This window comes from Electrophorus electricus, chromosome 24 (assembly GCF_013358815.1).
Source record: "Electrophorus electricus isolate fEleEle1 chromosome 24, fEleEle1.pri, whole genome shotgun sequence".
NCBI lineage: Eukaryota > Metazoa > Chordata > Actinopteri > Gymnotiformes > Gymnotidae > Electrophorus > Electrophorus electricus.
The window spans coordinates 1,673,798-1,693,053 of NC_049558.1; the positions used below are offsets into that span (position 1 = coordinate 1,673,798).

General features: G+C 45.2%; 2 protein-coding genes across 5 annotated transcripts in view; both read right to left on the bottom strand.

Annotated features, from left to right (window-relative positions):
* dip2ba (disco-interacting protein 2 homolog Ba) overlaps window positions 1–386 on the bottom strand; it is a 36,631-nt gene extending 36,245 nt beyond the window's left edge. For both annotated transcript variants that reach the window (XM_035522390.1, XM_035522389.1), the window contains exon 1: window positions 148–386. In XM_035522390.1, the coding sequence (XP_035378283.1) occupies window positions 148–232 (85 nt within the window). In that variant the 5' untranslated portion in view covers window positions 233–386. The remainder of the gene's footprint in view (window positions 1–147) is intronic.
* A 2,607-nt stretch (window positions 387–2,993) lies between these two features.
* Window positions 2,994–18,791, bottom strand: atf7a (activating transcription factor 7a). 3 transcript variants are annotated; one of them, XM_027021336.2, is made up of 12 exons: window positions 18,737–18,791; window positions 13,709–13,780; window positions 10,096–10,192; window positions 9,529–9,659; window positions 9,128–9,292; window positions 8,783–8,940; window positions 8,574–8,667; window positions 8,351–8,470; window positions 7,820–7,969; window positions 7,312–7,500; window positions 7,073–7,178; window positions 2,994–4,149 (listed from the first exon to the last, which is right to left on the bottom strand). In XM_027021336.2, exons 2-12 carry the CDS (start codon window positions 13,754–13,756, stop codon window positions 3,914–3,916), a joined length of 1,494 nt encoding a protein of 497 aa, XP_026877137.2. In that variant the 5' UTR covers window positions 13,757–13,780; window positions 18,737–18,791; the 3' UTR covers window positions 2,994–3,913. The 3 variants fall into 3 exon arrangements, with proteins under 3 accessions (XP_026877137.2, XP_026877138.2, XP_026877136.2); XM_027021337.2 differs by lacking the exon at window positions 18,737–18,791 and adding an exon at window positions 15,015–15,832; XM_027021335.2 differs by lacking the exon at window positions 18,737–18,791 and having other exon boundaries at window positions 13,709–14,980.
* Between the last annotated feature and the right edge of the window lie 465 nt (window positions 18,792–19,256).

Consider the following 19,256-nt stretch of genomic DNA (forward strand, 5'->3'; position numbering starts at 1 on the left):
TCCTGTGGCGGCACCTAAGGGGACGACACTGACACGCCGCTGGTTTGATCCGTGAGTTAGTGTGAAAACAGCTACTCGCTTCGGAGAGGTCAGTCACATCTCCCTCAGCTTTACCTTCTGAGAGCTCCGACTTTCCCTCAGCTTTACCTTCTGAGAGCTCCAACTCCAGCTCCGCTAGCTGGTCCTTGACCTCCTTTGGTAAAGCCGCCAAATCCACGCCACGGTCCGCCATCGTCGCGTCAGTAACGAGCAAGCTCGTTCAAGTTTGATTAAAAAATGTTGACGTTAGTTGAAATCCACCCCACGCAGATCAAGACGTGAAACATAGGTTCAAACGTGAAGAAGCGCCCCTCCGACCAACGGCTCCCTCCGCCATACTGTGGGAACTCTCCAACGCCAGAGAATGGTCACGTGACCGCGCTTACTCCGTACAATAAGCTCGCGGCGGCCGCAGCATTTGCGCGACCACTAGGCTCTCCTCGAACGAACTCGCGCGCCCTCTCGCGATAGTCTGTAAACAACACAGGGTAGGTGACCGAGGAAGTGTGCACGTGCCTTTGCCTACGAGGCGTAAATGTTATGTCCAGCCAGCTGTCTTTTCTGTACAGCTTTTGATTACTCTGCTTAAAATCCAAGCCATACAGCAGAGTAATGGGCGCGTGTAGCTACAGTGAATTCAGCTTTGTAGCTGACCTCAATGAAATCAATACCTCTACTTGGAAAAAAATTACATTTTCAAAAGACAACGTCCAGATGGAACAAGCATATAATCGAAGACATTTGAACGGTGTTTCTTTTTCTTTAATCAAAACTGCAGCACGGCAAGTGTTCATATTATTCCACTTCAACATGCATGAAAAAGTAAATACATATATATATATATATATATATATATATATATATATATATATATATATATATATATAGTACACATATATATATATATAGTACACATATGTACAGTAAGAGGGAAAAGGCTAAATTAATCAGTCCATCCAGGAGTGTGTTCTTACGCCTAAAAGGAATCAGAGGCCGAAATAATTTTCAACTACATACTGTGCGTTGTTTGTATTTCTAAATACATCAACGGGATTTTACACAGATGAACTCTCTTTAACTAACTCCTTAATAAATTAATGGTGCATTCATTGAAATTATGGCGCAAGCCCACTAAGGACAAATTTCTGGGTACGTTTCTGCCAACATCATTGGGAGAGTAATCTTAAAGATAAATCTTGTTTAATGCTTTTTCACTATTCTCCAAAAATGGAAAAAGGAGAAAACAAACAGAATATTTAATAAGACAAACAGGAAACAAAAGGAAGGTCTATGAATGTTCTATATTTCACTATTACAAAATAGGGTTAACGAAGCATTTATGACATGTATTTGTGTAGTTCTTGCTGCACAAAACAGAGAACTAATCTAGAAAAAAGTGCCAACAATAATCACAAAAATACGAAATTAATTAGATCCTCATCCCTTCCCTCACTCTTCTCATATTAACATTAACATCTGTCTGGTTGCGTTAGCCGAGTACAGTGCCTGCATATAATACAATGCAACGCTAGGGGTCACCATTGGGACAGTATAGTACAAGAGAACAAATCAATTGTTAGAGGTTTGTGTGACGTGGCTTGTAGGCAATGCTTTACCCTTTGATGTGACAAACCTGGGCAAAAATGTGAGCAAATTCATGCCATTGGATATGGGCTGCGTTCAGGACAATACCCAGCAACTAATAAAATACAAGGGAAAAAATATACAAAATACATAAACCTCTACAAGATCTTTAGTGCATTTAGACATTCCCTTATATTTTGGACTGATACCTTTACAGTTTTACACTCCACAAGAAAAATACATGACATGAAATTTCATCGGACATACAAAGCTAATTCCCTATTTGATTCAGAAATAAAGGGTACTGGTTATGTTTCTCTGCATGACTGATGAATGTAAAAAGTCCCCCATAGCCTCTTATTGCTGTGATGTAGTAACGTCCCACTAGATCTAGACGGCAGTGAAGATCACACCACACAACCACAACGTAAGCCTATTATGTGCTCACTGAACATTTTCAATGGCATTAGATATTATTAAATTACTTACACCCCTTATTACAATTATAAAGCTTTTAACAGTTCCTGATAGGTTCCTATTTTTGGCACACAGCCAATCAAGTTTATGACCAGGAAGAGCGACTATAAAGTTGCAAGATAAAACAGCAATGCAAATCTGGCCAATATATAAGAGGCACTCTTGTGAATATTAAGGCAGAAATTTTTTTTTTTCCCTAGCTAATTTCATACAATCACTGCAGTGTGTGTATTCAAATTCATATGGGGGGTGTGCATGTGTGTGAAGGTGAACAAATGAAAGGGTGTAGGTATAAAAACAAAAACAAACAAAAAAAACCAACATAAAAATAGTGGTACAGAGATGAATTTCAACAATTGCGGCATTAAATGCCAAAACGGCATTTAGGGGTGGGGGAAAGGAAAAAGGTTTTTTTGTTTGTTTGTTTGTTTTGTTTTTTTTTAGGAAAAGGTTTTAACATGGCCTTTAGTAAAATCACCAGTGGTAGCTCAGAAAAACAGCAGCAGGGGAAGGTTTCAGCCCCAAATAAAATAATTCATACAAAATTTTAATTTAGAAAAGGGGAAAGAAATGGAAAAGCCCAGCCTCGTCAGAGCCTGGGTTTCCAGACAGCCCCATAGCCTCACAGTATAGCTAATGATGGAGAGAGCCATAGGCAGGGGAAAGGCCATACGTGGTGGTGGCACCATAAATTAAACATGAAATAACAGAGGAATCCTAATAAGGACATTTCAAATTTCAATTAACAGTGAAATGTTACCATGAGCGCTCCAGGGTTGTCATACAAGGCTAACTAAGACATGATCATATTAGTTTATATATATATATATATATATATATATATATATATATATATATATATATATATATATATATATATATATATATATTACACACATACATATACACACACACACACACATACACTACAGCTCACACCGTAGCATGTGCCAAACATAGCCAAGACATAGCAAACACCACATAAAATATCAACTATAGAGAAAATAGATGCATGCCAACATTAGTGTATCACTCCTTAAAATTAAACTGCAATATTGTGATGTACATTCCTGTATACTCACATACAAACATTCAGTATAGAAAACATACTACATGGAGAGGGGCAGAAATGAGGTCCGATCTCGGTGAAGCATTCTTCTCTTGGTCTCTCTGAAATTAAAACTGTTCTAAAAATGATAGGGACCAAATTTAGATCAAATCCCACATACATACAATTTATTTTCTTTCCTCTAGTAAAAAAAGATATAAAAAGTATTGCAAGAATGTGGTGCCAAAACACTAGACGTAGCCTCCTATGTGTGAGTAAGCACACCACCAGGTGCACAACTGCCACAAATGACTCCTGTACGCGGCTGGGTGAATGTGGACGTGGTACATGCGTGCATACATCTATGCAGAGGTTTGCATCAAGTTATGTCCAAGTGGGACTGGCACAACGCCAACCCTTCTGGAAGCGCTTTACAGTCCTACAGTTCAGTGGAGGTCAAGGGAGGTGGGGTTAGAAGACGAGGATGCAGACAGGGAGGATGCAGGTGGAGAAGTAAACCTGGTGAGTGAGGATGATGAGGATTGGAGTCCAGCCCCTGTAGTCTATGGCATAGTGAACAGCAAGCTCGTGCTTTCTCCCAGAAGTCCCAGTTCTTTCCCAGAATTCAAGGAAGCTCCAGACCGAAGAGCGACGGCACACAAGAGGGCCAGAGAGCGGACGAGAGAGTGGACTCATCCCTCACTCCTCACGCTCCACTGCTCCTCACCCGGTGCCGGGCGCGTCCCGGGTGATTTGCTGGGCTTGTCATCTAGCCGAAGGCTGGGGCTGTGTTGGCATGGTGATGTGGGAGGGCCCGCCCTGGGCCTGCTGACTGCCCATTCCTGCCAGCACCGACATGGCCACAGCCTCAGCAGCTGCCCGCGAGCTCAGGCCGTTGGGCCCAGGTGCCATGGCGGCTGGACTTGGGGCCAGCGAGCTGTGCTGGATCACCGGAGCAGGAGAGCCAGTGGGCTCTGACACCTCCTTCATGGCATCTCCTCCTGGAAGACAAAAAGGAAACAGCTCAGTGGAAGACTTCAACAATCCCGTTGCAAACCTAACAATATGGTCTAAACATCTATTAACAAATCATTTCAAATTCTCACTCAGAACAAGGCACTTTGATATTTTGGTCAGGTTTATATATTGATCAGGTGAAGTTCATGTTCATCACAGAATTGTGTGTATCCTGTAGTTATCATTCATTCTTCCAATCCAATTTAAGGGTCCCAGAAGCCAAAGCCTATCCCAGGAACACAGGGTGCAAGATGAGAACCAACCATGGATGGGGTGCCAGTCTACCAGAGAACATATGCACACTCACACAACCATTCATTCACAACAGGGCAGTTTAAAGACACCAACTGATCTAACATGCACACCTTTGGAATGTGAGAGAAAATTGGATCATAACAACAAAAGTCACACAAATTGCCCTAATCAAGAGTTTGATTCCCTTGAATGTGCAAGCTAACAACATACACAGAAACAAGTCTTCACACCTTTGCCTTGTTGGATTGTAATTTTTGTGTGTGTGTGTGTGTGTGTGTGTGTGTAAAAGCAAATGGGTTTTTGAGGAACAAAAACAAAACAGCCCACTCACAATATACCAGAGAGCAGCCATCTTACAGACCAAACACCACCTGCACAAGCCTCAAAGCCTGTGGAACACAATGATCTGGAGTGAGAAGACTGAACTTTATGGTCCCAAGCATAAATGCTACATGCTTGTAGAAGACTCGTCAATGCCAAAGCAGCACGCCATCGCTATAGTGATGCACAGAGGTGGAGCTCTGCAGTTTTGGGCATGTGTGAGCATTAGGAACTTCAGTCAAAACTGATGACTGAATGATGGTGGCATGTTACCAGAAATTCATAAGCCAAGAAGCTGTACATGGGGCACTCGACACGACAATGACAGCGATCCGAAACATAAGGCCAAGTCGGACCTTCAGTGAAGAAAAGAGACGTTCCGGAGCGGCCATCACAGTCTCCGACCTCAACATCACTGAGCCAACTTTGAGAAGAACTCAAACATACAGCTCTTGATAAACAAAAAAACGTACAGGATCTGGGGACTCTGCCAAGAGGAGTGGGCAGCTTTACGATATCTAAAAACACCTCATTCACAACCATCACAAAAGACTGCAAGTCATCACTAATGCAGGGGGGGGGGTGTCAACACATGATTAAGAACCAAGAGTACTGAAACTTTTCAACCGGACCATTGCACTGCAGTGGTTTAATGATCGTGGTATTCTGTTACCCATAATGGTTTAATTTGAAACACATTAAAAATAACTGTGTAATTAAAATGTAAGTATGTCTGTCACATGTGGAGAGGCACCCAATATGCTCTCATCATTCCAAAGGAAATCTGTGGTTTGTTCCGAAGCAACCTCACAGAAATTAGAAGGGCTCATACATTTACTGGAAAAGAGATTTTCTCCTGGCTCCTCTTCCGTGAAAGCCACATTCAGTCGCCCTGATTGTATCATCATCACAACTATCATCATAACCTAGACATATATGCTGGGTTCTTTGTGATTTCTCACTGCATTGTAAAGCCAGGACCTTGGGGTAAACTGCCTGGGACACCCACTCCTGGGAAGACTGGCTTCATTGACCTTCATTTGGGAATAATCCCCCATTACAGAATGGGGAATTTCAAGATCCTTGGAAATGGCTGTATAACCCTTTTCCAAATTAATGAGCATCAACAATATCTCCTCTTTTAAAGTTCACTGCTGATGCCTTTTCTCTTTTTTATGGTGGGAGGAGGAAGAGGAAGAAGAGGAAGGTCACTTTACAAAATAAAAATAAACACAAAATATGCCAAAATACAAAGTAGACCAGACTAAGAATTAAACAGACACTTAGACAGGAGGTTAATAGAAACCCTGAGAGAAGAGGTAAGTTTTGAGAAGATTTAAAGGTAGAAAGAGGAGCAGGAATTCCAGAGAGTGGGTGCAGCAACACCAAAATATCTGCCTCTCATAGTGCAGGTCCTTCAAGTCTTGCAAATCTCACAGCTGCTCCATCGACTTGAGATCTGGGAAATGTGGAGGCCAAGTCAACACCTGGAATTCTTTGTCATATTCCTCAAACATTCCTGAACAGATTTGCAGTGTGTCAGGATGCACAATCCTGCTCAAGAAGGCCATAGCCACAGCACCACACTGCCTCTGCCAGCTTGCCTTCTTCCCATAGTGCATCCTGGTGCTATCGCTTCCGCAGGTAAGCAACACACAGGCAGCGGAGCTGCTCACAGGACATAAGAGAAAATGTGATTAACCAAATCAAGCCACCTTCTTTCTTTGCTCCATGGTCATGTGCCCATTTTATGCATTTTTAGCCCCGGACAGAGTCAGCTTGGGCACCCTGACAAGTTCAGCCTGCATTAACTTTTCAGCAGTTTACGCTACAGTAGCTCTTCTGTGAGACCAGACCAGGCAGGCAAGCTTCTCATCCCCACATGCACCACTGAGCCTTGAGCACCCATGACCGATTAGCCTTCCTTGGCCTACTTTGGTAGGTACTAAGCACTGCATACTGGTAACACCCCAAGACCTGCCATTTTTGAGATGATCTGACCTTAACGTCTAGCCATCACAATTTGGCCCTTGTCAAACTCCTTCAGATCTTTACGCTTGCTCATTTGTACTGCTTCCAACACAGCAACGTCAAGAACTGACTGTTCACTTGCTGCCCAATATAGTCATATATTCTATCTTGACAAGCACTATTGAAACTAGATGTTATTCACTTCTCCTATATATATATATTTAAAAAAGAAAAAAAAAAAAAAAAAAAAAAAAAAAAAAAAAAAAAATCTCAGTCCGGCCATCCTGCATGTAACTGCATCCACTGTACCACTGTGATGATTTATGATTTACAGATCATCTTTCTCATGGTGCCACTCACCCAAATAGGCAGCCTTCTTCTGTAAGGTGGTGACAGGGCAGTCCTTATGGGCCAGCAGCAGCTGTTTCAGATGAGCAACCTCATTTCGTAAGAGAGACACCTCATTCTGAAACACACACCCCCACACCCCCACATGGAGAACGGGATAAGTGACTATACCTCCAATAGATAACTAACACACAGCTTCGCTCATTTGAACACTTGTAAAAGCAGGGGGGTGTACTCGCTTGCACGCTCACCGTCAGCGAGACGTTCATGGAGGTCAGCTCCTCGGCCTTCTTCTCCAGGGAACTGACCCACAGCTTCCTCTTCTGCCTGCAACGGGAGGCCGCCGCCCGATTGCGCTCCAGGAAGCGCTGTCTCCTCTCGTCCGGGTCATCGTCGGCCGTGCGCCGCCGTCGGCCGCCCGTGGGCTGAGCCGGGGACACCTGGATACAAGTGCGTGATTAAACCCCGCCCCCAGAGGCCCATGCCATTCTGGGGCAGCAGGCACGTGGAAGGGGAACTACACTCTGCATGTTTATGGTAACACTACTGTGCAGGGTTCTTGGGGTTCCTGGTGCGACTAAGCTCACGATTGTTCCTCACCAGTTTGCATGCACTTATTCTGCAGGAATTATGGGGGGGGGGGGGGGGGGGGGGGGGGGGGATTAGTTTTACAGCTATTTGAACACTGAAGCATTATTCTCGCCTCAGAAGTACAGTATACTTTATGTGTATGTGTGTGTGGTGTGTATGCGTGCAGACCTGTGGCTGTGCAGGGGATGGGGCATCAGGCTGCTGCACCAGCAGTTGGCTCTGCTCCATTCTCTGTGGCACCATGGCACTGGAGCCCATCGCCATGGCGACACAGCCCTGAGTTGCCGTACTCTGCTGAGATAGCGCTGCCTTCAGCCGCTGAGAGGGAGAATGGGACAAGCACAGAAAGGGCTATAAGAACACACCCATGGAGTCAGAATCGCATGTCTTTCCTTGTACTTTCCATATTCATTTATGTGCAGTGAGAGGACATAGTAACACCAATTTGAAATATTTGTAAACATTAGTGCTTATTTAAAGTCTGTTTACAGTAGGAAAAAATAATGCAGAATGAAAACAAGCTGCACTTTTTAAATTTGAGCAAACAATTGCATCAGTGCTGGTCTGTTTGTTGTGGAAAGTGTCACCCTGAGGTCCTCTCATGGCTGGCCTAGGAGGTTAAGAGCATGTTTGCCTCATGGACCATTTCACTCAGAGTCTGTGGTTGGTACGAGTGCATGCAACACTTGCTTCCCTCACCATCTTGGCTTCAGAGTGGGGGTTGTAACCGGATGGAGAGGAGGAGCCGCTGCTGCTGCCCCCTAATGGAGGGCCTGGGATTCCCGGAATGTTGGGCACCATACACATGGGCCTGGCCAGCTGGGAAACGAACCACATGACACGTCACAAGACGTGAGGTTCTAACATTAAAAGGCTCTGTAGAGTCTAACCAGAGCACGACTGGCTATGATGGGCTGCTTACCGAGATCACGGAGGGCATTTGCACAGGACCTGGGAGCACAGGGACGGTCTGGCCACTGGGAAACATCATCATAGGGTAGGGGCCCGTGGGAGACCTTTGGACAGAGCAGAGCAACTGCTGACTTCATGGCAGACTTCAGGCCCTGAGTCAGGGCTACACAGCATATCTCAGCCTCTGAGCAAGCAGGCAGGTTGGGGGCGGGACTTTACCCGAGTGTGCGGTTGGAGGGTGGGGCTTGTGTGATGACCGAGGTGGGAGAAGGCATGGTGGGCTGCAGCGGGTCGTAGCCCAGGTGCAGGGGCAGGGATCCTGGCCGTACGATGGTGGGGATGGGAGCAGAACTCACCGGTGGCTTTGCGGGCGAATCCTGGGGTGGGGGGTGTAACAAGTGGCTGGTTTGAACAACAAGCAATATGCAACTGAGCCCTCTCAACAAAATCTGACCTTTTTTTCCTCCCCTGTATGCTACGAGTAGCATGATTAATCTTAGACGTTTGGAAGGAGTTGTGTGCCCCTGCCTTTCTTGGGAGAGGAAGGGTTCGTCTGTGCTCTACCTTTGTCTGCGCTGGTTCCTTGTTGCTGTCCGATTTACTGGAAATGGAGTCTGGACTAGCAGGAGGGGAGGAGTCCACATCCACAGGCTCCTCCTCCTTCACTCGGACCACATCTGAGGGCATCTGCAGACTCATGTCCAGGGCTGAAGAGCAAGGGGCTGGCAGCTACAGAGGAAAGGGGGAGGAGTGCACCAGAAAGTGGAGAGCAGGCGAGAGAGAGAGAGCCAGCGAGCAAGACAGAGAGTGAAATCAAGAGCGCAAAGCAGAAGAGGGGAGGGTGAGGGAGAGGTGAGACAGTGTGAGACATGGGAGCAGATTGCAGCGCATGGTTTACAAATTCCCCCATTTTGGCTGCAGGCCCATGTGTGGAGCCCAGCCCTCCAAACGGCCCCAACACTCACTGGGTTCTTGGCTCTCCGGTCGTCATCTTCCTGGGCCTTGCGGAAGTCCTGCTCGAAGGGCATGGCCAGCTCGTTGAACAGGCCCACCTCCTCACAGTTCTTCAGGAACCGAGTGGGAGTCGGTGTCTGGTCTGGAACGCAGAGGGAAAACCAGGTCTTGCTGGTTACAGAACGTCTGCGATTAAAAATCCCCTTGGCTGCACAGCGGAAATGGCCATGCGTGTTGTGCAATGACTCTCGGTCAGGCGTGTTGTGCAATGATTAAATGACCAGACGGCTCGCTGGTGTACACCACCCCAAAAATTCCTCCCCGACACTGAACATTTCTGAAACTAGAGTTCAGTGAGAGGCCTGATAAGCACAAGACTTGGTTTCGACTGTACTTTATTTATTTATTTAGTAGCATAAAGGCAATTTTTGCCCCTCACCCCTTTATAAAGCTCGAAGTTTTATATGCCCGTCACCTATGAAATAATAAGTCTGTATCAGACACACTAAAATTACTCCAAAAAACAAGACAAGCAACAAGAAACAGCAACCATCACAAACAACAAGAGAAACAATCACCTGCAATGATGACCGAGTCGGTCCGGGCAGGGCCGAACTTCAGCGTCATTTCGTGCTTATGCTTGTGGACAGCAAGGTGGTCCTCATTGGTAAACTTCTGCATGGGACAGAGAACAAACCAGCAGATCTGGTCAGGGTGGGAATCTAAAAATAATTAATCTAACAGGGAGTGCAATCAGGAAGTCTAGGAAAATGGTCACATGATGCAGGAACAAGTCCTTACTGAGCGATCGGCTTACTCTTATGTCATGCCGCGCCAAAGGTCTGCACTGCTAGAAACATAACGTAGTGCGTCAAGGCACACCACACAACAAAGAGTGCTGACTGTAAGGAGAACCCTCCACTCCTCCCCTTCAGGCTCAGCTTTCAGGCCCTGGGCAGGGCGCATTTACTGCAAGGGAACCAGCGAGCTTTCTTTAGGCTTTCCTTCAGAAGAGCGCTTAGATGATTACACAGGCCTTGCTTTTGCTTGGAATTGATCCACTGCGTGCGTTTCTAACGCGGGTGGTTTTGTGGAGGCGCAGATAATGAAGATGATAATGAATAACGGACGTGAGGTCTGCTGCTGGTGCTGGGTGTGCTGCCCAACCATTTTAACTTTTCATTTAAAGGTTTTATGCGGGCACACACACACACGGCTGACTTACTGAATGTGTCCGCGACTGCACTCCAAGTTTGCATTCAAGGATGCAAACGCCATTGTTACCTGGCATTATTACAGCATGATGACAGCTCACAATCCAAGCATGACAAATCTAGCCCAGTTTTGCACATCAAAGGTTGAAGACTTCCTATCCTTTTAAGAGTTCAGTGTGTTCTGTCATTTATTCTTGTGAAACATTCCCAGTAAGCCTACTTCAGAATACTGACCACATTTTAAACAGGTAGTTCACAACGTGCATTCTGTACATATGGTTTTGTATAACTGCCCTAAAGCAGTGAGTCTCAGTCCTGTTCCAGCACACCAGCTCTGCACTTTTTCCTTCATCTCTTTTTTCATCTGCCACTTCAAATAATAAAGGGTTTTATACCAAGTTATGCTACTGGATCAGGTGCACTGGCACACTAAACCAAGCGTGTCCGATATGAAGCATAAAGTGCTGGTGTGCCTAAAGGCTTTCCTGAATAAAGCAGGAACTCACCCAATTCCATTTGTTTAATCAATTGTTCTCAAAAGTCCTCAAGCAATCAATCAGGTGTGCTCCTGTTCGGTTAGAAACAAATCTTGCAGCCACACTGTTCCTTTGCATCTAAAGCCACCCCTCCACTACCTGGGCACCATGCAGGGCACTGGTGGGAGTGTGCACTGGGTACAGGAACCCTGGAGCTGCAGAGTTCTGTGCTCCTCAACAATGCCATGGAGATGGAACAGGTGGCATTTCTAGCCAAGCCTTCTCCTCTCTCTGCCTGCACCACCACCCCCTTTCTCTCTGCTTCTCTCTGTGTGGGTTTCATGCCTGTCTGTGACTCAGGCGGAGCTGTGGGAGGACTCATCAGCTTCTAGCCTCTGCAGTCTTCTTCAGACTATTTCTGGCACTGTGTCACAGTTACAGTCCAGACGTGAGAGAACGAAGTGGAAACACATTTGAGCGTCAGGGACTTATTTTTAGACATACCAGCATCATCAGTACAACAACTGCATGGCTTGCGGTCTCTTCCCTGACACCAAGGTTACAGTGCAGGGACCCACATACGTTTTACCACGAAGGGCAAAGGGCAAAGTGTGAGGAACGCTTGCCAACACACAGCACCAAGCGCTCAGACCACCTCCTGTCCCCACAACACACAGCCATATTCAAGGTGTTTGCCAGTTTCCAAGAAAGGGTAACATGGCTTTTGGAAAACTGAACAAACGAGTTATTCTGGATGGCACAAATGGGGGTAACGGGGTGGCACTCTTATGATTCCTGTATGCTAGTCAGCCATGTTTAACAGATTAACCAGCCTCATGATCTGTTCCACACAGTCAGAATAAAACAAGTAGAATCGGTGAGTAGGGCTACAGCTGAAAACGCTTGTGTGTTCTTACATCATCAAACCATCAGTGCAAAAAAAAGGCAGTATCAGTCATTACTGGAAATTTGGGCCCCACCGGTTACACTGAATAGTATCAGAATCAGGGCCACAAAGGAAGCAAAAATCTCATAGCTGCTATTGGTAGTATTTCCCTACAAGAAGGAGAACAGAATAATGGAAATTATATTTAGACAATATATGGTTAATTACTAGCTACAACTCTAGCACTAAATCACTTGTGTGCTGTCTGAATGCCAACACAAGCAAGGGGATATAAATAGCAAAAACAGTCAACTAAACATCAGAGGTACACACACGCCACCAGGTCTTTCTGGAGAAGCTTACTACTTGGTAATGGCTCCAGAAAAACAATACTCTGCACCTCTATCTGAAATTGTGTGCTGGTTCGAACCACTGTAACATTTCTAGCATATATAAGAGGTAGGCTATTGCCACAGACAGTCCACTCATGTGAGAAGGCATTTCACTGGGGCATGCCTGAGCAAAACCATCTTAAATCCCTCAGGAACAGCATGACGCAACACAAACGCAGGCCAACTTCTAAAGAAAAGAGCAACTCCGCTAGCAGCGTCGCTGCCAGCTGCTGCAGATCTCACCCGCCTCTTCTCACTCGCCTCGCACGCATGCCAGACTGGCACTGCACTTTATCTGTGCATGCATACAGTCCCATGCCTTTATAGAAGCAACTGTGTAAACAATGCCGAGGTACGTCCATGTTCAAGATGGGAATAGTTCAGGGCAACTGAAAACATGGCCTCTGTGCTTCTGAGAAAGAAAAGACCTTCAAACAACTGACATTAATTATTCATGGAAGCTCGTGTTATTCCTATAAATTGTCATGCTTGCATTGACGGTTAACCAGACACAAACACAGACCCACACGCAGCCAGGGACTCACAGACCAAGACACACACACACACACACACACACACACACACACACACACACACACACACAGTGACCCACGCACACACCCAGCCAGACCCACACACAGTATATAGCCAATCGCCCCCTTGTTGGGCGAGCAATGGGTGGGGCAGTTTAACTGCCCTCTCCCCTTTCATAATATTATTTTCCCCTTTCAAATATTCTAAACAAAACCCCAAAATGACCTCTGCTGGTTTGGCCTTGCCAAGTGCGATACATCCTCCACTTTCAGCGCACTTCCACTTTCAGTGCACTTGTCTACGTGCGTCACCAGAAGCCTTGTGAGGTGTTTTCTTCCTCAATCATCTTCCTCTTCCCTAGCATGTTGCTCTGTTTGTCTTCATTTCAGACTAAAGTGATGCATTGCGAGCACTGGTTCAGGGGAGCCCTGGCAGCTGGACTGTAGCAGGGCAAGAGTGCTGCACACAGAGCGGTGCGCAAGCATGGGATCCCTGCTGCATGTGGTCATGGTGCCAGCGCCGCCGCAGGCCTGCCAGCGTCACCCAGCAAGGCACAGGGCACTCCCAGCAACACGCAAAGCTCCACACAAGAGCCAAAGGAGAATGCCCCGAAGACAAGACAAGTGATGACAACACACACACACACACACCTGAAATTTAAGAGGGGTGGAGATGGAAAGCAGACTTACCTGCCCACAGCCAGCAGCATTGCAAACAAAAGGTTTGTCGTCCCCCATTTTTGCAAACAGCTTGCAATGAAACTGTGGAAGAGGAGAAGAGGAGGACATTGTTGAGGATGTTGCAGTTGTCTCACAGAGCCTCAGAAAGCCTCAGCTAGCACTCCAGTCCTTTCCAGTAAAGCATGTATAGTTCTCTGGTTGTAGCCTTAGCCAGTCCAGGAAGGGTGTTTAAAAATATCACAAGCAGAGAAGACAACACACGCACACAGACACGCACACACATGTGCACGCAGCAAGCAGAAGTTTCCCTAGTGATACTTCCTTCACACTGGGGGCATCTGACTGGCCAATGAGGAACAGTTTACAGACGAGATGGTAGCCAGGATTTGCACAAAGCAAGCCATCCCTCTGTCTCTGTCTGTATGTGTCTGTCTGTCTGTGTCTCCACCTCTACAGATTTGGCCCCACCTCTCTGTTTCTCATTGTGTCCCAGTCTCCCTCTACGAATCCTGTGTTTAACTAAACATACATGAGCACCATGTAAATCTGAGGTATTCTACAGAAATCATGTTGCTCAAAGAAGATGCAGTTTACCACCCAGAAGAGAAACATTAGACCTGGAGCCCATCCCCTATCTGTCAGGCCGCACGCGCGCACACACAAGCTGGCAAACGAATTGGAACAAACAGCATCTAACTTCAAGGTTGTACGTGAAATCATTCATCCCTTGCTGTTTCTGTTCCTGAATATCTGAAAAAGATACCTTTTTATTTCGCTAGTCTGGGGTATAGAAGGACATCGTCCTCCTTATCCACATCTCCATGGGTCTCTCCAGCTCATAGTCTCTCCCTGAACTCCTTAATCTTATTCAACATCTCACATATAAACACTCCCATCTCTCAGATGGGACTGGCATGGTCAAGAACTTGAGCCACATCCGTGATCAGAGGAGGCAGCGTTATGGTTTTGGTAGATGGAGAAACCAAAATCAGGGCCAAATAAGACAGAACAAACCAGCCAGCGCATCAATGATAAGTGAACTTGACAGGCAACGAGTGCGATGTAATGAGAGTAAGTGACACAATGCAAGCTGGGCAGCAGAGTAATTCTAATCTTGGAGAGAGATTTCTGAAATGAACCGGTCTGATCCCGGAGAATGACTTGCATGTGCACTCACTGCCCGTTCCCCAAACCCCCTCCGAGCAAGCAACATGAGCCACACAACCACACTTTCCACTCAGACCAAACACGTTTCCAGGCACTCCGAGTGAGGCAGCACACAGATGTAGGCTCACCCGGCTACACACAAACAAACCTCATGCAGTCCATCCACAGGGCAGAGTGTCAGCTACACAATGGTAGGATCTCCTCAGACACTTCCCTTCAGTTTCTCATTCCACCTTATATTCTCCAAACATGAATGGAGAGGTTGGGAATTTCAGAAAAAAAATAACATGCTCATCAAATTTAAAACAGAGGAGGAGAAGAAACATTTATATTTCATCATAGCCCAACAGTTCGGAAGACCATCATGAGTTGTGCAACACTTCCGTCACAAAAAGTAATAAACTAATCCACACTATAGCAGCTACCACCTACACACTAGGAAGGAGAGATGTATGCATGCTTTTTTCCCTCTCTGAGTCTTCAACAACTGAATAACCTAATAAAAAACAACTTTCCATGTGTCCAAACCTTCAAATGTCTCTAAACATCACCCAAATTACTAATGTCGCTCATAACTCAACAAACCCAGCGACTTGAGAGCGCCGTGCCTTGGAAATAAGCATCTACCATAGAGATGCCAGGTTCTGTTTTCCATAAAGAAAATACTGAATGTTGCTTGCTGCTGAAAGGTCCTTCCCTTGTAGCTGAGATCAAAGTGACAACACAACCCGAAGCAGCTTGATTCCTTGCAGACCTCACAGCAAGCCAGCAGTTTGGTGCCAGGGCCTACGAAATGAACGCAGTCCACACAACCAATTTGGACAAATGTGCGAAAAGTTCATTTACAAATGAGCAACACTACCTACCCATTACACCCTGGATGAAATGAGTTTCTCAAGATGGCCTCAAACCGGGGACAAAAACTGACAATACTCCCTATGGAGCAACAAATTAGTGTAGTGCAGCAGATCTGTTAGGCTGAGGCCAGTCCACCACAACTCTGATATTATTTGCCCATTAATTTAAAAAAAAAAAAAAGAAAAAAAAAAAAAAGCTTAAGCTTGTCTACACTATAGAGCAATGTTAGACAATTTACAATTTATTTATGTAACTCTTAGATTAGTTATACTAAGGACTGGAAGTAGCCTCTTCAATGATTAAACTGCTTCCTACAGCTTTGTATTTCTCTACCAATCAAAAATCCACCTTTTTAACAGTGAAGAGTAGCTACTAAACAAGATTGAAATGGGGTTAATTGAGTATGTCAAGACCAGAATTCAATTTACACCTCAAAAAGTGATATCCACCTCAATTGTGCTACTGATGCAAAACAGAACAGCTGTGTTTGCCCTGGGTCATTAACATTTAGACACGAGGCATTAGTAAGGGCTGTTAATCTTAGGAGCTTTTTGGAGCTTTGATGTTACTGCAGCGTACCAATCTGGGCAGCACGGACCTAGTGCTGTCTTTGACCTGGTTCCACCAGGCCCAGCGTGGCGACATCATGCCACTAGTTTGGGTTTCTGCTACTCAGCAGGTGGACGGTGGAGCAGGTCTGCTATAGTGAGCCATAGGAGTGCACTGTTTGATGCTGCCTGCTAGGAAACTGGCTAAACAAACGGTATTAATAGCTCCCACTGCAGCCAAGAATGAGGAATCTGGGTCTTGAGTTGCCAGAGGGTAGGGGAGACCCCACAAAATGTGCGACACAAAGTGGAGCTGGGCAGTACGCATATAAGTGTTACTGAGTGTGTGTGTGTGTGTGTGATGAATGGTCGCAGAGAAAGCGTCTGGTAGCAGGTAAAGGCTGAAAGCCGCAGGCTGATTTGAGTGTACAGCCATTGACAGATCTAGTCTGAAAGATGTATACTCTATGGCCAATATAGTTTTATGCAACCTTAGTGAACCTGAGCTTTGGGGAGCTATGGAACAAATGAAACTCTATATGCATGTCTGCATAGCTACAGCATGGTCACTGTTAAATCTGTGCCAAGGCAGGAAACAAGGCAGCACAATGCATCACCCAGGGTTGCACTCTGCTATGAACTCAGGTACAATCCAGTCCCAAACTATTTACAAAATGGATCATTTGCTTGAGTTATGGTATAACTAAAATGTTATATTACGAGCCTAAATAAAGGAATATCTAATCCTCAGCAAAGAATGCACACAAGCCTACATGAAGTATGGCAATTTAAGGCACATTCTTAAACACTGGAAATTCTAATAGATGCAATAGGAAAAATTTAGATAAAATCAACTCTGGCTTTAATTTTTATTAATTAATTTATTTATTTATTGGGGGGAGGGTGCCTTAAATCAGAAAAATCCCCATCCCCCATGAACAGAGTGTGTCAGTCAACAAAAGTCTAAAGCATGCGAAAAACAACAAAGTGCCACAAAAACTTCCTTCCTTGAACTGAGTCGATGTGACACTCCAGTATAGCCCTTTCAGTTAGACAGAAGAGCCGTAGGAAATGCCAAAACCTCTCAATCAATACAATTAAATGAACAGCTGCTAACGCTCTCACCGAGTCACCTGCGAGTAGATTTTCACAGTTAAGAAAATGTAATGTCCATGGATAAATATTTAGCCTATTAAAAAAAAGAGTACAGAAAGTACTATTGACAAGCCATGGTGTGCCTTATTTACACTTAAGAATTTGATTCTGGTGTATAGTTTATGTGGAGGTGACAGGCAAGGACATACGTGGGAGGATTCACACGGTTCAAATAGCAAGAGGGGTTTTACTTGCATTTAAGCCACTTGATCATTCAAAGTTCAGGATTTTTTAAAACTTCCTATTAGGCAAACTGACCAAAAACTCAGACAGAAACAGTTACATGGGCTAACGGGGATAGCGTTTTGTTCATAAGACATATTTGTTTCTTGCTACCTTCAACAAACATGCTAACTACAAATTGCATCCGTTAACCTAAAACTTCGCTTCAATCCATTTGCAAAATAAATACTAGTCAACAGCGTCCACTAATGCAACATATGTACAACTTATGAAGGTAGGGAGTGCCATTCTATTACAAAAAAAATGGTTTCCAGTATTATAAGACGAATCATCTCATGTTATTAGGTAGGACAAAAAGGCTTGCAGTTTTCATTCCCCGTTATGGCTTAGAGAAGTGATCTTGCAGTGGCTGGCTGGCTGGCTGGATACCCTACCCTAACTAATGTGGAGGGGGCACGCCGCCTTCTGCCCTGCCTTTTCCCGCATGTGCCCGCCCCGTCTCTTATGGGCTATGGGGACATAAAGCAAAGACATCTCGTCGCGCCGTGGCTAGCGAAAATGAATCGCCAGGTGTAAGAGTACAGGGTGATTTGGCTTACGAGCGTTCCGCTCCAACACAGCCACACTGGCGGGTTCATCACGCGGCTGTGCACTTCCAGCTTGCGCGGGCCGTTCATGCACGCACAGTCTGAGGAACAACTCGACAAAGTTGCGCGACGGCAGCTGTGGGGTATCTCTTCGATGTGCCAGTTCATGGAACTCATTAAAAGTTTAGCTCCGGACTAACTCCGTTTCAAACATCAGAATACTGTACATCAGACAAAGATTAGACATAACGCCAGCTATTCCAGAGACTCTTTTTTGCCTACCAGCCCCGCTTGTCAGCGATGATAGTCATTTTCTAGCTAACGCTAACTAGCTTAGCACGCCAGACAGCTAGCCATCCTAGCTACGTAGCTAGCTAGCTAACTGGCTACAAGTTGACAAGGCAACAGATGTTTCACAGAATTACTTTTAACCATACAGAAACTTTTTTGTACATAATCGGTTAGCTTATCTGCGTTAGTTTAGCATAGTTAGAGGCTTACTGGAAAATCTGACAGGAGTAGCATGTTTACAAACTCACCTCGCGCCCCTCTAGCCCACTCTATTCTCGTCTCCCTTGGAATCTGACACGCCCCGCCCCCTTGAACCATCGCGAGAAGACACGTCACGTTGCGCAATGTCCACTAGAAGGTCTGAAGTTGAAACTAGGTGAATGAATGGGAGATAGTGAGTTTATCCAGGATTACTTTTATCCCAGTGTCTTGGCATCAATACACTGAGCTACAAACGTGAACTTGAACGGTGATTCTTGTCTTAGTTTCCCAAGTAAGCATACAGATTTAAGTGAATGATGAAGTGAATGTTCTTTATTTCAGAAAAAAAAGTTTATCTAGATGTGTAGTAAAGTATTTGAACTGTTTAGCCAGTGTTGTCACTGGAATGCAGGTGACAAATGACCATGTTTGCCATGATTTTGGAGGTTGTTCTTTACGTCTCACGACATGAGGGCTAAATAGCTGTAGTTAAAAAAATAAAATAAAAACAGAATACTAGTCAGCAATCTGAGTGAGACTAACAAATTCCTAGAAAATATCCCAATC